The sequence below is a fragment of the Heloderma suspectum genome, chromosome 2 (assembly GCF_057233095.1).
Source record: "Heloderma suspectum isolate Gila_16-S chromosome 2, 16-S_ref, whole genome shotgun sequence".
Lineage (NCBI taxonomy): Eukaryota > Metazoa > Chordata > Lepidosauria > Squamata > Helodermatidae > Heloderma > Heloderma suspectum.
Window position 1 is genome coordinate 51,510,588 of NC_139459.1, and position 21,121 is coordinate 51,531,708.

The 21,121-nt window shown below is 43.3% G+C and overlaps 1 protein-coding gene across 4 annotated transcripts in view; it reads right to left on the reverse strand.

The window, feature by feature from the left end:
* Window positions 1-10,970, reverse strand: part of OCLN (occludin) — a 51,428-nt gene extending 40,458 nt beyond the window's left edge. For 2 of the 4 annotated variants that reach the window (XM_084833535.1, XM_084833533.1), the window contains exons 1-2: window positions 10,819-10,970; window positions 6,665-6,753 (exon numbers count right to left, since the gene is read on the reverse strand). In XM_084833535.1, the coding sequence (XP_084689661.1) occupies window positions 6,665-6,714 (50 nt within the window). In that variant the 5' untranslated portion in view covers window positions 6,715-6,753; window positions 10,819-10,970. Of the gene's footprint in view, window positions 1-6,664; window positions 6,754-10,683 lie in introns of all 4 variants that reach the window. The other 2 variants (XM_084833534.1, XM_084833532.1) reach the window with 1 other exon arrangement.
* Between the last annotated feature and the right edge of the window lie 10,151 nt (window positions 10,971-21,121).

The following is a 21,121-nucleotide window of genomic DNA, read 5'->3' on the forward strand; positions in this document are numbered from 1 at the left end:
CTTATTGGTGTTGGGGGACTTCAATGTACCTTCAGAGGCTGTCCTCACGGGGGCACCTCGGGACTTCATGGAGACCATGGCTTCCTGGGAGCTGCACCATATTCTAACTGGGCCCACCCATGTAGCCGGTCATGCGCTAGACCTTGTGTTTGTTTCTGGAGAAGCGGGGAGTGATCTGGAAGTCAGAGGTATATCCACCACCCCCTTGTCATGGTCAGATCACTATCTGGTGACATTGGACTTCTCGGTTCCACAACCCCTCTGCAGGGGTGGAGGACCCATTAAAATGGTCCACCCCAGGCATCTTTTGGATCCAAATGGATTCCTGAACCCACTTGGGGATTCTCTGGAGCACGCCAATGGCCACTCGGTCGAGACCCTGGTGGGTGGGTGGAATGCTGCAATCACTGGGGCATTAGATCAGGTGGCTCCGAAACGCCCTCTCCCCCTGAACAGGGCTCGGCGATGCAGTTGAAGGCACACTTGGAAGGAGCCGATTATCTGAATCTATTTCAGTTGGGCTTCAGGCCTGGACATGGGACAGAAACGGCCTTGGTCGCCTTGGTGGATGATATGAGGAGGGCTCTGGATAGGGGTGAATGCTCCTGCTTCTCCTTGACCTCTCAGCGGCTTTTGATACCGTTGACCACGGTATCCTCGTGGACCGCCTGGAGGGGTTAGGCATTGGAGACACCATATTATGGTGGTTCCGGTCCTTCCCCTCCACAGGTACCAAAGGGTAGCACAGGGAGAGGAGGTTTTGGACCCGTGGCTGCTCACTTGTAGGGTGCCACAGGGTTCCATCTTCTCCCCAATATTTAACATCTATGTGAAGCCTCTGGGAGATATCATCAGGAGGTTTGGGGTGCGGTGTCATCAATATGCGGATGACACGCAGCTCTACCTCTCGTTCAAATCTTCACCAAGGTTGGCCGTAGAATCCCTGTCCAAATGTCTGGAGATGGGGAGTGGCTGGATGGGGAGGAATAGGCTAAAGCTGAACCCTGACAAGACCAAGGTACTTTTGGTGGGAGACAAGAGGAGGTTGGGGGATGTTGACCTGGTGTTGAATGGGGTACTTGAAATACCAGATCCGCAGCCTGGGGGTCATTTTAGACTCCCAGCTGTCCATGGAGGCTCAGGTGTCAGCTGTGAGTCAGACAGCGCTGTATGAACTCCATCTGATAAGGTGGCTGCGCCCCTTCCTTCCCGACCATCTGCTCCCATTGGTAGTACATGCCCTGGTCTCCTCTCATTTAGAGTACTGTAATGTGCTCTCCCCTTCATGGATCACTGCCTTGTTGTGGCGAAGGGGCTTGCGTAACTCAGTGAAGCCATTAGCTATGCCGTGCAGGGCCACCCAAGACGGACAGGTCATGGCAGAGAGTTCTGACAAAATGTGGCCCACTGGAGAAGGAAATGGCAACCCACTCCAGTATTCTTGCCAAGAAAACCCCATGGAACGTATCACAAGGCTAAAAGATATGACGCCGGAAGATGAGCCCCTCAGGTCGGAAGGTGTCCAATATGCTACTGGGGAAGAGAAGAGGGTATTTCCAAGTAGCGCCAGAAAGAGTGAAGCGGCTGGGCCAAAGCCGAAAGGACACTCAGCTGTGGATGTGTCTGGTGGTGAAAAGAAAATCCGATGCTGTAAAGAACAATATTGTTTAGGAACCTGGAATGTCAGATCAATGAATCAAGGTAAGCTGGAGGTGGTCAAACATGAGATGGCAAGATTGAACATCGACATCTTGGGAATCAGCGAACTAAAATGGACAAGCATGGGCGAATTTAATTCAGGTGACCATCATATCTACTATTGTGGGCAAGAATCCCTTAGAAGAAATGGAGTAGCACTCATAGTCAACAAAAGGGTGGGAAAAGCAGTACTGGGGTACAATCTCAAAAACGATAGAATGATCTCAGTACGAATCCAAGGCAAACCATTCAACATCACAGTAATTCAAGTCTATGCCCCAACCACTGATGCCGAAGAAGCTGAGGTTGATTGGTTCTATGAAGACCTACAACACCTTCTAGAACTAACACCAAAAAAAGATGTCCTCTTCATCATAGGGGATTGGAATGCTAAAGTAGGAAGTCAAGAAATCACCGGGATAACAGGCAGGCATGGCCTTGGTGTACAAAATGAAGCAGGACAAAAGCTAATAGAGTTTTGCCAAGAGAACACGCTGATCATAGCAAACACTCTTTTCCAACAGCACAAGAGGCGACTCTACACATGGACATCACCAGATGGTCAATATCGAAATCAGATTGATTATGTCCTTTGCAGCCAAAGATGGAGAAGCTCCATACAGTCTGTAAAAACAAGACCTGGAGCTGACTGTGGCTCAGATCATGAGGTGCTTCTTGCAAAATTTCGGCTTAAATTGAAGAACGTCGGGAAAACCACTAAACCGTTCAGGTATGACCTAAATCATATCCCTGATGAATATACAGTGGAGGTGAGGAATAGATTTCAGGGATTAGACCTGATATACAGAGTGCCTGAGGAACTATGGACGGAGGTCCGTAACATTGTTCAGGAGGCAGCAACTCAATCCATCCCAAAGAAAAAGAAATGCAAGAAAGCAAAGTGGCTGTCTGATGAGGCTTTACAAGTAGCTCACGAAAGAAGGGAAGCGAAAAGCAAGGGAGAAAGGGGAAGATATACCCAACTGAACACAGAGTTCCAGAGAATAGCAAGGAGAGACAAGAAGGCCTTCTTAAATGAACAATGCAAAGAAATCGAGGAAAACAACAGAATGGGAAAGACTAGAGATCTCTTCAAGAAAATTGGAGATCTCAAGGGAACGTTTTGTGCGAAGACGGGCATGATAAAGGACAAAGAAGGCAGGGACCTAACAGAAGCAGATGAGATTAAGAAGAGGTGGCAAGAATACACAGAAGAACTATACAGGAAAGATCTGAATGTCCCTGATAGCCATGATAGTGCGGTCACTGAACTTGAGCCGGACATCCTAGAGAGTGAAGTCAAGTGGGCCTTAGGAAGTATTAGTAACAACAAAGCTAGCGGAGATGACAGTATTCCAGCCGAGCTATTTAAAATCCTAAAAGATGATGCTGTTAAAGTGCTGCACTCAATATGCCAACAAATCTGGAACACTCAACAGTGGCCACAAGACTGGAAAAGGTCAGTTTACATTCCAATTCCAAAGAAGGGCAACGCCAAAGAGTGTTCAAACTACCGCACAATTGCGCTCATTTCACATGCCAGCAAGGTGATGCTCAAAATCCTACAAGCTAGGCTTCAGCAGTATGCGAACCGAGAACTACCTGAAGTACAAGCTGGGTTTAGAAGAGGCAGAGGAACTAGAGATCAAATCGCCAACATTCGCTGCATCATGGAGAAAGCAAGAGAATTCCAGAAAAACGTCTATTTCTGCTTCATTGACTACGCTAAAGCCTTTGATTGTGTGGATCACAACAAACTGTGGCAAATTCTTAAAGTGATGGGAGTACCAGACCACCTTACCTGTCTCCTGAGAAACCTGTACGAGGGTCAAGAAGCAACAGTAAGAACCAGACATGGAACAACCAATTGGTTCAAAATTGGGAAAGGAGTACGACAAGGCTGCATATTGTTACCCTGCTTATTTAACTTATATGCAGAGTACATCATGAGAAATGCTGGGTTGGATGAATCAGAGGTCGGAATTAAGATTGCTGGGAGAATTATCAACAACATCCGATATGCAGACGATACCACCTTAATGGCAGAAAGCGAAGAGGATCTAAAGAGCCTCTTGTTGAGGGTGAAAGAGGAGAGTGCAAAAGCTGGTTTGAAACTCAACATTAAAAAAACTAAGATCATGGCATCTGGCCCCATCACTTCCTGGCATATAGAAGGGGAAGAAATGGAAGCAGTGACAGATTTTACTTTCTTGGGCTCCAAGATCACCGCAGACGGTGACTGTAGCCCTGAAATTAAAAGACGCTTGCTCCTTGGGAGGAAAGCTATGGCCAACCTAGACAGCATAGTAAGAAGCAGAGACATCACCTTGCCGACAAAGGTCCGTCTAATCAAAGCTATGGTTTTCCCAGTGGTAATGTATGGCTGTGAGAGCTGGACTATAAGGAAGGCTGAGCGCCGAAGAATTGATGCTTTCGAACTGTGGTGCTGGAGAAGACTCTTACGAGTCCCCTGGACTGCAAGGAGGTCACATCAGTCCATCCTAAAGGAAATCAACCCTGAGTGCTCATTGGAAGGACAGATACTGAAGCTGAAGCTCCAATATTTTGGCCACCTAATGCGAAGAGAAAACTCCCTGGAAAAGACCCTGATGCTGGGAAAGACTGAAGGCAAAAGGAGAAGGGGACGGCAGAGGATGAGATGGCTAGATAGCATCACGGATGCAATGAATATGAACTTGAGCACGCTCTGGGAGAGAGCGCAGGACAGGAAGGCCTGGCGTGCTATGGTCCATGGGGTCACGAAGAGTCGGACACGACTGAACGACTGAACAACAACAACAACAACAATGTGCTCTACGTGGGGTTACCCTTGAAGATGGTTTGGAAGCGGCAGCTGGCACAGAACGCGGCAGCTCATCTGATTAAAGGCAGCCACCGGTGTGATCACATCACTCCAGGGCTGAAGGAACTGCACTGGTTACCAGTTGTGTTCCAGGACAAATTCAAGGTGTTGGTTTTGACCTTTAAAAACCTATATAGTTCCAGCCCAGCTTATCTTAAGGAATGCCTCCAGCAACACCAGACAGGCCTCTTAACAAGATCAGCTTTGGATGGCCTTCTCTCTGTCCCATCAGCCAGGACAGCTAGACTGGTGAGGACGAGGGAGAGGGCCTTCTCTGTGGTGGCCCCCACTCTGTGGAACTCCCTCCCTAGGGAACCCCGCCATGCCTCCTCTTTAATGAGCTTTCGCCATGCATTAAAAACGTGGTTGTTCAGGCAGGCATTGGGGTGGGTTAGGGTGTTTTTAAAAATAAGATGTTTAATGTAGAATTGTTTTAAACTTTTTCTATTATTGCACATCGCCCAGAGTGGCTGGGTGACCAGCCAGATGGGCGATTAATAAATGTAATAAATAAATAATAAAAAATTGTCCACCTTTATGAACACAGGTCAGAGAGAAGAAAATCTTACTTGAGAAAGCCAGATATAAATGAATCCAATTTAAATGTGCACATGCATCCGACTGACCGACACACACACACTCTCTCTCCTGCGGTCAACTCTATAACAAGTAAAAATCAATGAACAGGTGTGGAAGACAGGAAAGAGGCTTGATGCTTTCTAGAAGAGGCAGAAGTCAAGTCACTATCAGATCAATGCCCAATACCTGGTTTGCCCTGCATTTGTTTTTATGGAATTAAGGGGGGCTGCCCACATATTGGATAATATGTAGGACCAGGCAGGCCCTTAGGAACCATAAGAAATTACCTACAGTTAATGTCCTAACCAGCCAGATAATAGTTGCTTTGCTTGATGAATTCATTGCACTACCTTGAAAAATGCGGCCCTTTGTCTCAAAACTCTCCTGCAGCAATGAACTGCAACCAGGCATGTTTTCTCACTCAGTGGGAATAGAACCAGTTTCATGGAACGTAGAATGCCCTCAGGGATGATTTTCCTTGGTCACTTCCAGAGGCAGTCTTTAATAGGCAATAGGCACACAGATTGTAGGCACATTTTGTAGCTAATGGGCACACTGATCCAGAAAACCTAGTATCTACACAGGGACTAGGCAAACTAGCACAATCAGCAGAGAGGGAGAATCCATTCCCAAACCTTCGTGCTAACAAGTACCTTGATTAAATGGTACTCTTTGCCAGCCACTTCCGCTGTGATGCTCCAGTCATTGGGCAAGTGTACTCTGGATGTATCTCAATCAAGCCCTTAGCTCATGAACTTGGAACTGTACACTATTAAATATTTGGTTTCTCAGTAAAATAGCTCCTTGCAAGAAAGCACCAATTTTTTTTTTTAACAAGGCCAGATGCTATAATGTAATGACTGGGCTGTTAATGTTCAGTAACATAACACATACAAACAGTGAAGATTGCATTAAGAAATCACACCTTGATCCTAAGCACACTACATGGAAATAAGTCTAACTGATGCAAAATCATGATTTATTCCCACTTCACTATCACAGCTCCAGGGTCCTAGGTACCGTGGCTAACAGATCTGCACACACCAAACATTACGTTTTCACGCCAGGAGTTCTACCAAATCATAAGCCAACTTTTAAACATTGGGAATGTTGTAAGGCAATTTGATAAGGATGGATGGGGTGGGTGGATTCTGTACTTAACATGTTATTTTTAACAAGCCACCCAGCTGCACAGCTTGCCACTGTTTATGATCGGGGTATAAGTATTTGGCTAGGGGCACTCTTATGCCCTTAAATCTCACAGACCAATCTATGACCCCATGCAGAGCAAATATTTTACATTTTCAGATTTAAAGGGTATCTGCTTTATATTCACAATCGCTAGATAATTTCACTTTCAAAACGGGCATTGCTTTACTGATAATGTATCCGGCATAATACCAGCAGTACCTACAGTTTATACAACTAATGTTGGGAGCTGCCAGAATTCGTATCTTTAACAGTGTACACTACTTATCTGTACTAATATAAACTGGCAAGAAGAATGAAAAAATAGATATTTACAATTCATCAGGTCGATAAGGCGGAGGACTTTCAAAAGGTCTGGGCGACATAGTGGAAGCTCTGGACTGTTCAGTTGTAAGATTTTATATCTATAAAGGGAAAAAAATCAGGTATACCAGTAAGCTAAGTTGAGTATACTAACTGAAACTAAATATCAAGAGTTCTATGAGATCGTAACTTTCTAGATAAATGCCATGATTTCCCAGCAATGCTCTACTGCATTTTACATAGGACAAACAGGCCAGTATCTAGGCAAAATAATAAATGAACACAAATCTGGCATAAAGAATAGTGTTCATAAACCAGTGGGGGAACATTTCAAACTCCCAGGACACTCTCTGAATGACATTAAGGTGGCCATTCTTAAAGTAATTTCAAAGACAGATAGCAAAATGAAATTGCTGAAGTACGATTAATCAAGGGAGTCACCTCTATTTCCTGTGGCCTGAAAAAGGACAAACATGACTGCTTGTTTTAAACACTATGTAGGTTAATCAGCTCACCACTGCAGTAATGTCTGCATTATCACCCAACAACATTTTGTGAATGGCAACTGTTAAGGTAATCATCACTGTCTGTACTTTGCATTTCAGTTCCCTCTGACAACACCAGTTTACATCCCACCAGGTGTGCAGCATGTGTATATAAATTTGCCAATTTGAGGTTAACACTTTATGGACAGCGCCCATGAAAACTTATGCCAGAATACACAGTTCATCTTAACGTGCCACAAGATCTGTTGTTGTTTTCTAGATTAAGTCCAGGGCACAACACTGAAAACTCTCTAGCTAAATAGATGTGGACAGCAGACACTGAACTATTCACATTCTACACCTAGGATATAAGATCAACTACTTTTATTTGGATCATCTCTTATAATCTATAGACAGCTACCTAGATTTAATGCATAAAGTTCCACTGTATTCAGTGGGGCTTACTTAAGACTCCGTGTGTGTGTGTGTGTGTGTGTGTGTGTATGTGTATTGAAAACTCAAGACTTTCATATTTAATTTCTTTTTCAGTCTACTCAGAAAATAGATTTGAATACACCCCAATCCATTTTTTAAAGATACAGCAGCAGAAGCTCCGACATGAGAACTTATCTTCCTCTTGACCAGCAGCTCCTACATTCATTCTAATGGAGATAGCAAAACTGCAAGTGGATTTTGTTGGTCTTTGTTAGCCTTTAAACTAGGGGTGTTGAACCTCTTTCAATCGCAGGGTTAAATTCAATTTTAGAGACGTTTTCAGGGTCTGCATTCCAATAGAGGGTGGAGACCAAAGGGGCAGACCAAAAATACTTTAACTTAAAGTTCTTATACTGCCAAGTAACTAAGCCTTAGGGGAGGCATTTCAACCTTTCAGAATGGGGAAAAATGCATAAAAGCAAGGAAGACACAAAATGATGGGGGGAGGCATTTCAGAAACCCAAAAGGGCTGGATTGGGACTCCAGGTGAACTGAAGTTGACCCACAGACCTGGGCTTCAACATCCCTGCTTTAAGGTGTCACAAGACAGTAAGTTCCACAGAACTCAATGGGATTTCCTTCTGAGCAAACAAGCCTATTCCAGGCCTTTGGGAGTACTGACCAAAAAAAAATCACATTTGGAAGGGCAGCAGTTTCTACCAGTGCCATGTTCTAGCAATTATATTTCTGCAATTTGGTAAACATTAGCTACATATAACAAACGTACACAAAGTAATTGCAGCATTACATTCAGAACAAGTTACTTCCTTATAATTAAGTAGTTTGTTGGAAATCAACATGCAACAGAGAGAATTCCCGTTTACAATATCTATTTTGTTAACTGAAACAGTTTACTAGAACCTTACAAGTATGTCAAACACATTTAGGAAGAAAGAAAGATCTTTAGCGAGATCACGCTACTGTCAGTTTCAGTCCAGTCTACCAGCTTGCACCTGTATTTGCATATGCTATTATTTAATTCTGTGACAAGTCTATGTATGTAGAACTAATTCCTAAGCTTTCTGAGGAGACCATCTAGTCTGAAAAGGATCCACCTTTGGCCAAGACATCAAACTTCCTTAGCCTTCTAGCACATTGTTGACAACATGCAGTGCGTGCCTCATAATGCCCCTACAGGTGCCCTTCAACTCAGAGGATCCTGGCCCTCTACTCAACAAATAAAATCAATGGCCTTTAACATAAAGCAGTTCTATGCTGAACACCATTTTAATTACATCCTTTAACACAAGGGCCTTACACCACAAACCTGTTCATGTTTACTTGGAAGCAAGTCCTGCTATGTTCAATGGAATTTAGGATTACAACCTTAGGAACAGGGAGAACAGAAAAATAACTCAAAAACACTTCAGATAATTCTTTATACCCTCCAGCCATCTCTTGAAAATAATACTCACACTGTTGAGATAATATTGAATTAGAACAGATAACATGGTTGGGATTTTCCCTCTGTTTTAGCAATTGTCAACAAGAAGCCAGAAGGGTTGTAGTTCTATTAATCAACGCAGATTAAAAGACTGCAGTCTTGTGAAAGTAGCTTTGGAAGGTGTGCTTGTTAAAGGAAGTCACTCCTAAATAGAATGGCACAAAGGCAAGTGGCTGGAGAGGTTTGGTTGTATAACTAAGGGTGACACAGTTTGGTATTAAGGATCTGTTTGGCATCCATTTATCTTCCAGACTCCTCAAAGACTCAGTGACCTCTGAGGATAGTAATGAGCAGAGTCTGCTTACAACCATACCCTGAGAACACAGCTCAGAGTGAAGGAAAGCGACTCATTAAATGATAGGGGGGAAAATAAATGCTAGCTACCTGCTAGATAAAAAGGTTCTATTTCAATTGGACATACCTGTAAGTAAATCATATAGGTATTACTAGAAGATGGACCAACACTCAATATGCTTAACCCTTTTCAATATATCAAGATGAAGCTCAAGATGGATATTCCAGATAATATATGAATATATCCAGAGCACCAAAGGGTCTTGTGGCACCTTAAAGATTAGCAAATTTATTATGGAATAAACTTCCATGGACTACATCCCATTTAATCAGATTAATGAAGAAAGTGCAGTCCATGAAAATTTATGTGTACGCATACACACAATCACACACACCTGACAACTTAAGAAAACACTTCATGTATCTGATGAAGTGGAGTCTAGTCCATGAAAACGTACCCTATAATAAATGTGTTAGCCTTTGAAGGTACCACAGGGCTCTTTTATTTTTGTTTTAACAAACGAACATTGCTACCCCTCTAGAAATCGTTAAAATATGTTAAAATAAATAGAGTATTTGCATAAGAACTATGCAAATAGTTGAGAGATAGTAGTAGATTAAATCCCAGACCTATGAAAAAAAAAAGTCACCTGGAATAATGCCCTTTTTAAATTTAAGATGAAACCTCCCCCTCCCGTTAAAGGGAACCCTTGTATCTGCAGCCCCCAAGCCAGTTATTAGCCGGTGTTCAGTCCCATTCCTCGAGTTGGGATTGTTAACTCGAATCGCTCTTGGGGGAACTAGTTCGGCCAGCCTTTCCCTGTTCTCTAAAACTGGCTGGGACCGGGGCTGTGTAGTATCTGCCTTTGTTTTGTGGTGGTTTGAGGATGGGAGAGAGAAGAGAAAGGGAACGATGGCTCCGTGGGGGGGAAACAACCATTCCTCTTCCCCCCCCCAACCCCCACAAAGGAAAAGCAGATACTACATAGCCCGGTCACAGCCGACTTTAGATATCAGGAGATGCCTGAACGAACTAGTTCCCTCAATAACGATTAGAGTTAACAACAGTCTCAATTCGCGCAATGGGACTGAAATAGTCAAATACTACACCGGGTAACAATCAGCTTGGAGACCGCGGATTTAAGGGATCCCGCCTAAAATTACTGGGGGGGGGGGGGGGAGAATTAGGAAGATAGTAGCGATGCCTCTCTTCCCGCCTTAAGATATCCACCTGCACGCGCAAACACACAGCAGTTTCCGACGTGTTCATAGCTACTCCACTCCCAGCTCCACAGAAAAGAAAGAAATCTTACCTCGCACTCGCCAGTGAGCTATAACCTGTTAGGTCTCTCTGCTCAAGACTTACATCTCCTCCTCCCGCAACCAAGGAGGGCGGCCAGGCACGCACCACACCCAAGCAAGTGCGGGCATGCGCACTGCCTACATACCTGAGAAAAGGGAGGACAGAGAAGAGCGACTCGGCAAAACCAGCCTCCCTTCGTGCCTCAGCTTAAAACCCGCCAAGCTTGCCCGGAGCGAGCGGGGACCTTGTTTGGAATGCGCGCATGGCGCACCTCCATTACCAACCCAGCCCGTGGGCGGAGCTCAGAGTCATCCGAAGAGAGTATCTCTTGTGTCCGTGACCTGGTCACCTGAAACTCGCCCTCGGGCAACAAACAGGTTGTTCCTGACATTCCTTCGAGGCCGGGAGCGCGCGTTTTTAAAGCAACAAGGATGTGTTTCGAGACAGAGAGTTCTGCTCTGTCCTCGCCTCACAGTTTCAGCCACAGCAGGAACTAGTAGTGAAGGCTTTTAGTGATAGCTTTGCAGTGGCGCAGCTAGGTGGTATTAGACCCTGGACATAATGGTCTTATTGGGATCTCCTTTAAGTCGGCTATGTGCATTACTTCAGTTGTGAAGCACACAAATAACTTTTATTTTCTCCCCCAGCCAGCCACTGCTATTCCATGCTTTACACCTGCTTCTGCATTCCTGATATGTTAAACTGGGAAGAAAACAAGACACGAAACTGTTTGCCAATCCTGATTTTAAAAATAGAGAAATACTCGGAGAATGTACAGTTTCAGGTTTTAAACTCCCTTTAATAAACCATGGCACCGTCATGACTGCAGATATAAAATGGAGTTTGCTTCAACTGCCTGGATGCTAAACACATTTATTTGGGAATAGATTCTGTTGTACAAAAGGATAATATATTTTAATGTAAAAATAATATAAGCATCTGTAATCATGTACATGCCTGGCCAGCCATTTTTGAGAACTATAAAATGTTCTAAAAAATAAGGGAGGGAAGGCTGCGGTGGTTACCAGCATCAGCCCTGGTGGCCTGTGGCATGCCCATTGTTGTTGTTCAGTCGTTCAGTCGTGACCGACTCTTTGTGACCCCATGGACCATAGCATGCCAGGCCTTCCTGTACTGCGCTCTCTCCTGCAGCGTGCTCAAGTCCATATTCATTGCATCAGTGATGCTATCTAGCCATCTCATCCTCTGCCATCCCCTTCTCCTTTTGCCTTCAGTCTTTCCCAGCATCAGGGTCTTTTCCAGAGAGTTTCCTCTTTGCAGTAGCTGGCCAAAATATTTGAGCTTCAGCTTCAGTATCTGTCCTTCTAATGAGCAGTCAGGGCTGATTTCCTTTAGGATGGACTGATTTGACCTCCTTGCAGTCCAGGGGACTCATAAGAGTCTTCTCCAGCACCGCAGTTTGAAAGCATCAATTCTTCAGCGCTCAGCCTTCCTTATAGTCCAGCTCTCACAGCCATACGTTACTACTGGGAAAACCATAGCTTTGATTAGACGGACCTTTGTCAGCAAGGTGATATCTCTGCTTCTTACTATGCTGTCTAGGTTTGCCATAGCTTTCCTCCCAAGGAGCAAGCGTCTTTTAATTTCATGGCTACAGTCACCATCTGCGGTGATCTTGGAGCCCAAGAAAATAAAATCTGTCACTGCTTCCATTTCTTCCCCTTCTATATGCCAGGAAGTGATGGGGCCAGATGCCATGATCTTAGTTTTTTTAATGTTGAGTTTCAAACCATCTTTTGCACTCTCCTCTTTCACCCTCAACAAGAGGCTCTTGAGATCCTCTTCGCTTTCTGCCATTAGGGTGGTATCATCTGCGTATCTGAGGTTGTTGATAATTCTCCCGGCAATCTTAATTCCGACCTGTGATTCATCCAACCCGGCGTTTCTCATGATTACTCTGCACATAAGTTGAATAAGCAGGGCGACAATATGCAGCCTTGTCGTACTCCTTTCCCAATTTTGAACCAATCGGTTGTTCCATGTCTGGTTCTTACTGTTGCTTCTTGACCCTCGTACAGGTTTCTCAGGAGACAGGTAAGGTGGTCTGGTACTCCCATCACTTTAAGAATTTGCCACAGTTTGTTGTGATCCACACAATCAAAGGCTTTAGTGTAGTCAATGAAGCAGAAGTAGATGTTTTTCTGGAATTCTCTTGCTTTCTCCATGATCCAGCGAATGTTGGCGATTTGATCTCTAGTTCCTCTGCCTCTTCGAAACCCAGCTTGTACTTCCAGTAGTTCTCAGTTCGCATACTGCTGAAGCCTAGCTTGTAGGATTTTGAGCATAACCTTGCTGGCATGTGAAACGAGTGCAATTGAATAGTAGTTTGAACACTCTTTGGCGTTGCACGTCTTTGGAATTGGAATGTAAACTGACCTTTTCCAGTCTTGTGGCCACTGTTGAGTGTTCCAAATTTGTTGGCATATTGAGTGCAGCACTTTAACAGCATCATCTTTTAGGATTTTAAATAGCTCAGCTGGAAGACTGTCATCTCCGCTAGCTTTGTTGTTACTAATGCTTCCCGGCTCAAGTTCAGTGACCGCACTATCATGGCTATCAGGGACATTCAGATCTTTCCTGTATAGTTCTTCTGTGTATTCTTGCCACCTCTTCTTAATCTCATCTGCATCTGTTAGGTCCCTGCCTTCTTTGTCCTTTATCATGCCCGTCTTGCACAAAACGTTCCCTTGAGATCTCCAATTTTCTTGAAGAGATCTCTAGTCTTTCCCATTCTGTTGTTTTCCTCGATTTCTTTGCATTGTTCATTTAAGAAGGCCTTCTTGTCTCTCCTTGCTATTCTCTGGAACTCTGCGTTCAGTTGGGTATATCTTCCCCTTTCTCCCTTGCTTTTCGCTTCCCTTCTTTCGTGAGCTACTTGTAAAGCCTCATCAGACAGCCACTTTGCTTTCTTGCATTTCTTTTTCTTTGGGATGGATTTCGTTGCTGCCTCCTGAACAATGTTACGGATCTCCGTCCATAGTTCCTCAGGCACTCTGTCTATCAGGTCTAATCCCTGAAATCTATTCCTCACCTCCACTGTATATTCATCAGGGATATAATTTAGGTCATACCTGAACGGTTTAGTGGTTTTCCCGACGTTCTTCAATTTAAGCCGAAATTTTGCAAGAAGCAGCTCATGATCTGAGCCACAGTCAGCTCCAGGTCTTGTTTTTACTGACTGTATGGCGCTTCTCCATCTTTGGCTGCAAAGGACATAATCAATCTGATTTCGATATTGACCATCTGGTGACGTCCATGTGTAGAGTCGCCTCTTGTGCTGTTGGAAAAGAGTGTTTGCTATGATCAGCATGTTTTCTTGGCAAAACTCTATTAGCTTTTGTCCTGCTTCATTTTGTACACCAAGGCCATGCCTGCCTGTTATCCCGGTGATTTCTTGACTTCCTACTTTAGCATTCCAATCCCCTATGATGAAGAGGACATCTTTTTTTGGTGTTAGTTCTAGAAGGTGTTGTAGGTCTTCATAGAACTGATCAACCTCAGCTTCTTCGGCCTCAGTGGTTGGGGCATAGACTTGAATTACTGTGATGTTGAATGGTTTGCCTTGGATTCGTACTGAGATCATTCTATCATTTTTAAGATTGTACCCCAGTACCGCTTTTCCCACCCTTTTGTTGACTATGAGTGCTACTCCATTTCTTCTAAGGGATTCTTGCCCACAGTAGTAGATATGATGGTCACCTGTATTAAATTCGCCCATGCTTGTCCATTTTAGTTCGCTGATTCCCAGGATGTCGATGTTCAATCTTGCCATCTCATGTTTGACCACCTCCAGCTTACCTTGATTCATTGACCGTACATTCCAGGTTGCTAAACAATATTGTTCTTTACAGCATTGGATTTTCTTTTCACCACCAGACACATCCACAGCTGAGCATCCTTTCGGCTTTGGCCCAGCCGCTTCACTCTTTCTGGCGCTACTTGGAAATTCCCTCTGCTCTTCCCCAGTAGTATATTGGACACCTTCCGACCTGAGGGGCTCATCTTCCGGCGTCATATCTTTTAGCCTTGTGATACGATCCATGGGGTTTTCTTGGCAAGAATGCTGGAGTGGGTTGCCATTTCCTTCTCCAGTGGACCACATTTTGTCAGAACTCTCTGCCATGACCTGTCCGTCTTGGGTGGCCCTGCACGGCATAGCTTATGGCTTCACTGAGTTACGCAAGCCCCTTCACCACAACAAGGCAGTGATCCATGAAGGGGGCAAGCCCATACCGGCCCATTTACTGACAACTGGCTGGTTTGCCACTGTCCCCATATACCTGTGGCTCTTTGGGTAGACATTAGGGCAGAGCTTCTCAACCATTTGCATCTTAACGTTCCACCATTCACTCTATCAAAGAACCTGGGTCCCACTATGACAGAAAGAAAACATCTACTTTTTCTGAGAAGGACATTCATATTTTTACAGGCATTCTATTATAGGTATTTATCACTTACGCGAAGTTTTATGGACATAAAAATTGCAGTAGCATTGCTGGGAGTAAATTTATTGCTATGGCTTTAAAACACAAACAAAAATAATTCCATTCGTAGTTAAAATTGTTATACTAGCATGCCAAGAGGTCACTGATGGATAATCCGGGGCAGGTAGGGTCAGCAGGAGATGGCACGTCACACTTGCAAGGGGATATGGGGATTGAGGGAGAGCAAATTCTTAGTAAATGTTATGAAAACCCTGCATCCCACGTAGACTACTTCGGTGTCTCACTGATGGTATGCATCCCACCAGTTGAAAACCACTGGTTTAGGGGAAACACTGGTTTTCTGGGCTGCAAAAATGGACTGTAGACCTGAGGTCCAACCTAGTGGCATTATTGGATATTTATTTTATCCTCCCTGCATGCCAGGTTGGAACTCAATATGGTGATGGTCCAAGGGGTTTTGTGACAATCTTTTCTCAAGGCAATTAACCAGATCTACACCTAGTCAGCTTCATGTTGCTTTCTGAATCTACTCTTAAGTATGACTACATCTAGATTAACCCATAAAATACAAGTATTAGGGTGCAATCCTATGCACATTTAGACAGAAAAAGTCATACGACTCCCAGCATTCCCCAGCTAGCTGGGGACTACTCAGTGGGGAATGCTGGGAGTTGTAGGACTTTTTTTCTGTCACCACATGCATAGGATTGTGCCCTTAATATATTACTTATAGACCAGTTCAGATCTGGGAGAGCAGAGTTCAAACCTCTGTTCAGGTACACTAGATGGACTTTCAAAAAGCCATTCTCCCTCAGTGTCAGTTTCTCAGCGGTGAGTAGAAATACTAATTACTTGCCTGTACTTCCCACAAGGCTGACCAGGACCATGGTGGCATCAGGTGAACTGCATGAGTCACAAAGCTGGCTTTTTTATTTAAATCTATTTTTCTTCTGGATTTCAGGGATACTTCCTATTCTACAGCCTCCATGAGGTCAAGATTGTGGGAAACTCCTAATTATTAACATTATTGATCTAATTAATCAACATAAACAAGAAAAAGACAATATTCTGAGCAATGGCATTGTATGTCTCAATGATCCTCAGCAAAAAGATAACACATTTGTTAAGTGAAACACTGATACAGTAGTACCCTTTTTGTAACATTAGCACAAATAGCACCCATCTTCTTTCTGTCACCCATAAAAGAGGCAAGAGTTACACATATACTTAGTAGAATCATAGAATAGTAAGGTTGGAAGGAGCCTATAAGACCACCGAGTCCAACCCCCTGCTCAGTGCAGGAATCTAAGTCAAAACATCCCTGACAGATGGCTGTCCAGCTTTATCTTGAATGCCTCCACTGTGGGAGAGCCCACTACCTCCCTAGGGAATTGGTTCCATTGTCGTATTGCTCTAACAGTCAGGAAGTTTTCCCTGATGTTCAGCCAGAATCTGGCTTCCTGTAACTTGAGCCCATTATTCCGTGTCCTGCACTCTGGGATGATTGAGAAGAGATCTTGGCCAAGTAAAGAATGGGAATTTGCACCAAGGTAAGAAGACCCAACCCTCCCACCAAGAAGTACCAGGCAATTATCCACCTGTGTGTAGCACAATCTCAACCCCGCTAGTTGAAGTCTTACTAGTCCTGGATGACAGGCAAGATGCATCAACTTTACATGTTGTTTTTGTGTATATAAAAGTATTGTCTGAAGATTTGGACTGTGTGTGGCTGTCAACCTTACCCACACACCTGAATTAGGCTGCAATCCTATACACACCTACCTGGAAGTAAGACTCATTAACCTCAGTCGAGCTTAATCCTGAGTGAACATGCATAGGTTTGTGCTGTTAGCTGCCCAGATCAGGAGCAACGGTTAGCTGCCCAGATCAGGAGCAATGGTCACTCAAAGATGGTTCTACAGTTTAGGTTATTGTATACATTCCGTTTGGAATACCCAGCTTCACTGATATAGTAAAATAGCTATTAATGTACATGGGTGTTGGGTCATAGATCATAGAATCATTGGGTTGTAAGGGACCTACAAGACCATCGAGTCCAACCCCCTGCTCAGTGCAGGAAGCCTGATTCCCAGGCTGTCTCCCATTATTTAGTTATTTTCTATTATAGAATTAATACTCAATAAATCCATCTGCTTTTGACTAAGATTGGACTGGCATGCCATGTCTCAACAGAAGAGTTTTGTTGCAAAATATTGCATAAAATATTGCTGTATTTGGAAGAGAGTTTCTCAAGTTTCCTCCACATTATGAATGAGCATGCTTCATACACAAATACATACATATATACATACTGTTAGCAATTAAAGTACTTTATCCCATGATTCATAGGGTCGAAAACAAGTAATTAAAGAGGATGATGCATCCTAATGATTATGCATGGCTAGGTTCAGCTATAAGTTTCATACCTTCATTTGAATAGTTTCTCTTTAACTCAAGCTTTCCTCTTCCTTGCATGTTTTGAAACATGACCTAATAATTTCCCAGGCATCTTTCTCTGAGATAATTACATATAAATGAGCTGCTAAAACATGAATTAAGGTTTGGCAGATGTTAGAACTGAAAACAAAGCTACTTGCTGCCCCAGGACACAAACCTCAAGTATGTGTAACAAGCAGCGGAATTAAGAACGTATAATAATGTAATTTAGTGGAAATGATTAGAATGTAAGCATTTTAAAACACCTGCAGCCTTTTAACTTTCAAAAGCAGCCGAGCACAGGATCAGTTTGCTAAGTGAACAGACACTGCTTATATCAAATTAATAAATGGCAATATATTAACGTTTCTTAAATATACATTTAACGCTGTGAAGTCATTGCCCAAATATTGGCCTGAATCCAAACAGCTGCTTTAAGAACCCTCAAGAGGTTCACAAGCCCAGTGGAATTTGACTGTTTCCTTTGACTGTTAGACCCCATCATTTCATATGACAAACTGTTTCACAAAACACTTTCAAAAGGACTTTGCCATGTGGCATGCAGGGTGGTGCTTCTGTTCAATACCAGCTGCAGAGATTGTTAGATCTTGGCTATTGTGTGCAGGTACTTGTTTATATTTATTGTGAACTGCTGAGGGATTTTATTATATTCAGCAGTATACAAGTATCACAAATAATAAATACATATTAACAAAAATAAAAGATTGAAGCAATATGAATGTTTAAGGATATAATAACCAAGAGTTCTCTGTTACCTTTAAGACTTAACAAATGTATTATGGCATGAGCTTTCATGGACTAGACTCCATTTCATCATATGCATGACATGTTCCCCTAAGTTGGCAGATGTGTATGTGTATATATGTGTGTGTGTGTGTGTGTGTATTTATATCACATGGGTGTAGAGAAAAAATAATGACAACAGAGGGAAATGAAATGAAAACAATTCAGAATGAGATAATTATGTTAAAGCAGGGGTTCCCAACCTTTTTGGGCTAGTGGGCACATTTGGAATTTTGAGAATGTGCTGTGGGTGCTCTCACAAAATGGCTACATGAGGAGGGGCTTGTCCATTCCCAAAATGGTTGCCACAGTGGGTGTGGCTAGTCACCAAAAAACCCCACCAATTTCCCCAGGACAAACTGGTGAGACTAAAAGAAAAATAACATGCCCCTAAGTAGCCAGTAGAGCTGTGGTCTGAGATCCAAAACACAGCCCCTCTTCTGAACCCATTTTTCTGTTCCAACACTCATTTCATAAAAGGCAAAGTAATGAGGCCAAGAAACAGAGTACAAGGCAGAGGTGGCGTTGAGCCCCATATGCCAGCTCACATCTTTGCCACCCTGAAGCACAACAAAAGACCCATTTCACTGAAGGCAAATAGTGATGCTCAGAGAAATGAACATACTGCACAGAAAAAGGGACTCAGCCGGAACTTGCAGCCAAGTCAGGCTCCTTCTTCCTGCACTGCTTACGACCCGATCTTGGGGGCCCATGGAGGGGCTTGCAGGAGCTCAGTAGTTTGTGGAAATCTCTGATCAGAGATTCCTCTTTGTGCTGCTCACCTTCTAACGGGCCGGGCTTTGGGAGATGAAGGGGCTTTGGAGGGCAGGGAGCAGGGCCTGAGAGGGTGCTTAACCCTCCATTGGCCGGATTGTGCCCTATCACAGGCTTAATTAGGCCCACAGGCCAGAGGTTGTCCACCCCTGCTGTGTTTGAAAGGCATCCATTCCAAATCCAGTTTAAAGATAAAGAAACATAAGAACAGAAGCAGGGGCCTTGATGTTGCTGTTTGATTATTTGCACCTGGACAGCAGACTGAGCAGGCATACAAGTCACAGTCTTCCCCACTATGATACATTGTGAGCAGTATCCAATGGTGCCCTGACGCTAGTGAGACCCACTGCTAGTGAAATGAGAAGCTAGTGGTACCTGGAGCAACCAGAAATGAGCTGAAATGCTCATTGCCAGAACAGGACAAGTCAGTGGAGCTTGCAGAAGGGAGCTCCACTCAGCTGTTCTGTTCTGGAAAGTAGTGTTTTGGCTCATTTCCAGATTGCTCGAGGAAGCACTAGCTTCCTGTTGCCATAGGAGTTGGTCCCATGGGCTCAAGAGAACAAGTGGAGGCCCAGCAGCAGTATTGGATACTGCCCAATGTATATTTATTTAAGTTACAGTAATTAAATGAGAATATGTACATTTTATAAAAATCTAACTTTTGTCCCCTTCTTTTTTGGTGATGCATAAATGGTCTTTTCAATAGCACCCTCAAAAATATGATTATCACTGGGCATAGAACTACTTTTGTGATTTATTTCCAGCATTTGCCATATTTCCATTAAGCATTTTTCTCTTTACCACTGTGAAACAATCTGATATTATTCTCAAGGACATTAATATGAGATATGTCTACCCTGCATTCAAAACATAACTCCCGATAGCCTTGGAAATCAAGTCATCTATGCCATTTCACATGTCTTGATACAATTAATTTCCTTTTGATCATATCTTTCTAGGTTTTGAAAAAGTGATCTTTCATAATTCTGCTTAGTAACCATAAACATGTTAAAAAAAGTTTCAGAACTTTCAGTGCTCATTTCGACTTACACTGCAACCCAAGCCATGTTTACTCAGACATAAATCCCAGTGGGTGTAATGGGGCACTAGTAAGTGTGTTTAGGATTGCCGCCCCAATTGCATTCATAAGCGTTTATTTTCAGGTATGGAAAGACAGAAGAGCTATGTTTATGAATTTTTACAAGCTCATCGAAAGATTAAAATGCCTTTCACTGTATATGGCTAATAAGGTAATTATCACTGTCTCCATTTTCTGCATTTCAATTACCTCTGACCTCACTGTTTACAATACCCACATGTACAACAGCACACCCCTTTGTTAACTATAGTTCCCAGGGAGGACCACGCAAACATACCATCAATGATCTGCAACCCATCCTGGACAATGACACTTCCCTCTCACAGACCTTGGATGGTAGGCCTGTACTTGCTTACAGACAGCTGCTCAAGCTAAAAAGGATACTCACTAGCAACAACAGAACTCAACAACAGAGATAAATATAGATGCCAACTCTGTTCCCATATCTACTCTGGGAACTCTATACAGGACCTAATGGACAAAAATAAAAATTCAAAATGAATTTGATAGGTTAGAAGACTGGGCAGAAAATAACAGAATGAAATTTAACAGACAAGTGCAAAATTTTTCATTTAGGAAAAAGTAATCAAATGCACAGGTATAAGACGGTGGATACCAGGCTTGGCAATACTACGTGTGAAAAGGATCTTAGGAGTTGTCGTTGATCACAAGCTGAATATCAGCATGATGTTACTGGAAAACGGGCAAATGCAATTTAAGGTTGCATCAACAGAAGTATAGACCTGGTTCATACGGAATGGTGGCATTTGGTAGCCAAGTCACATCTCATCTTACTGGCTTATCGATGCAGGAATAACTGATTATATACACATTTAACTGTGAAGAGAATAGAAATATTAAAATGTTAT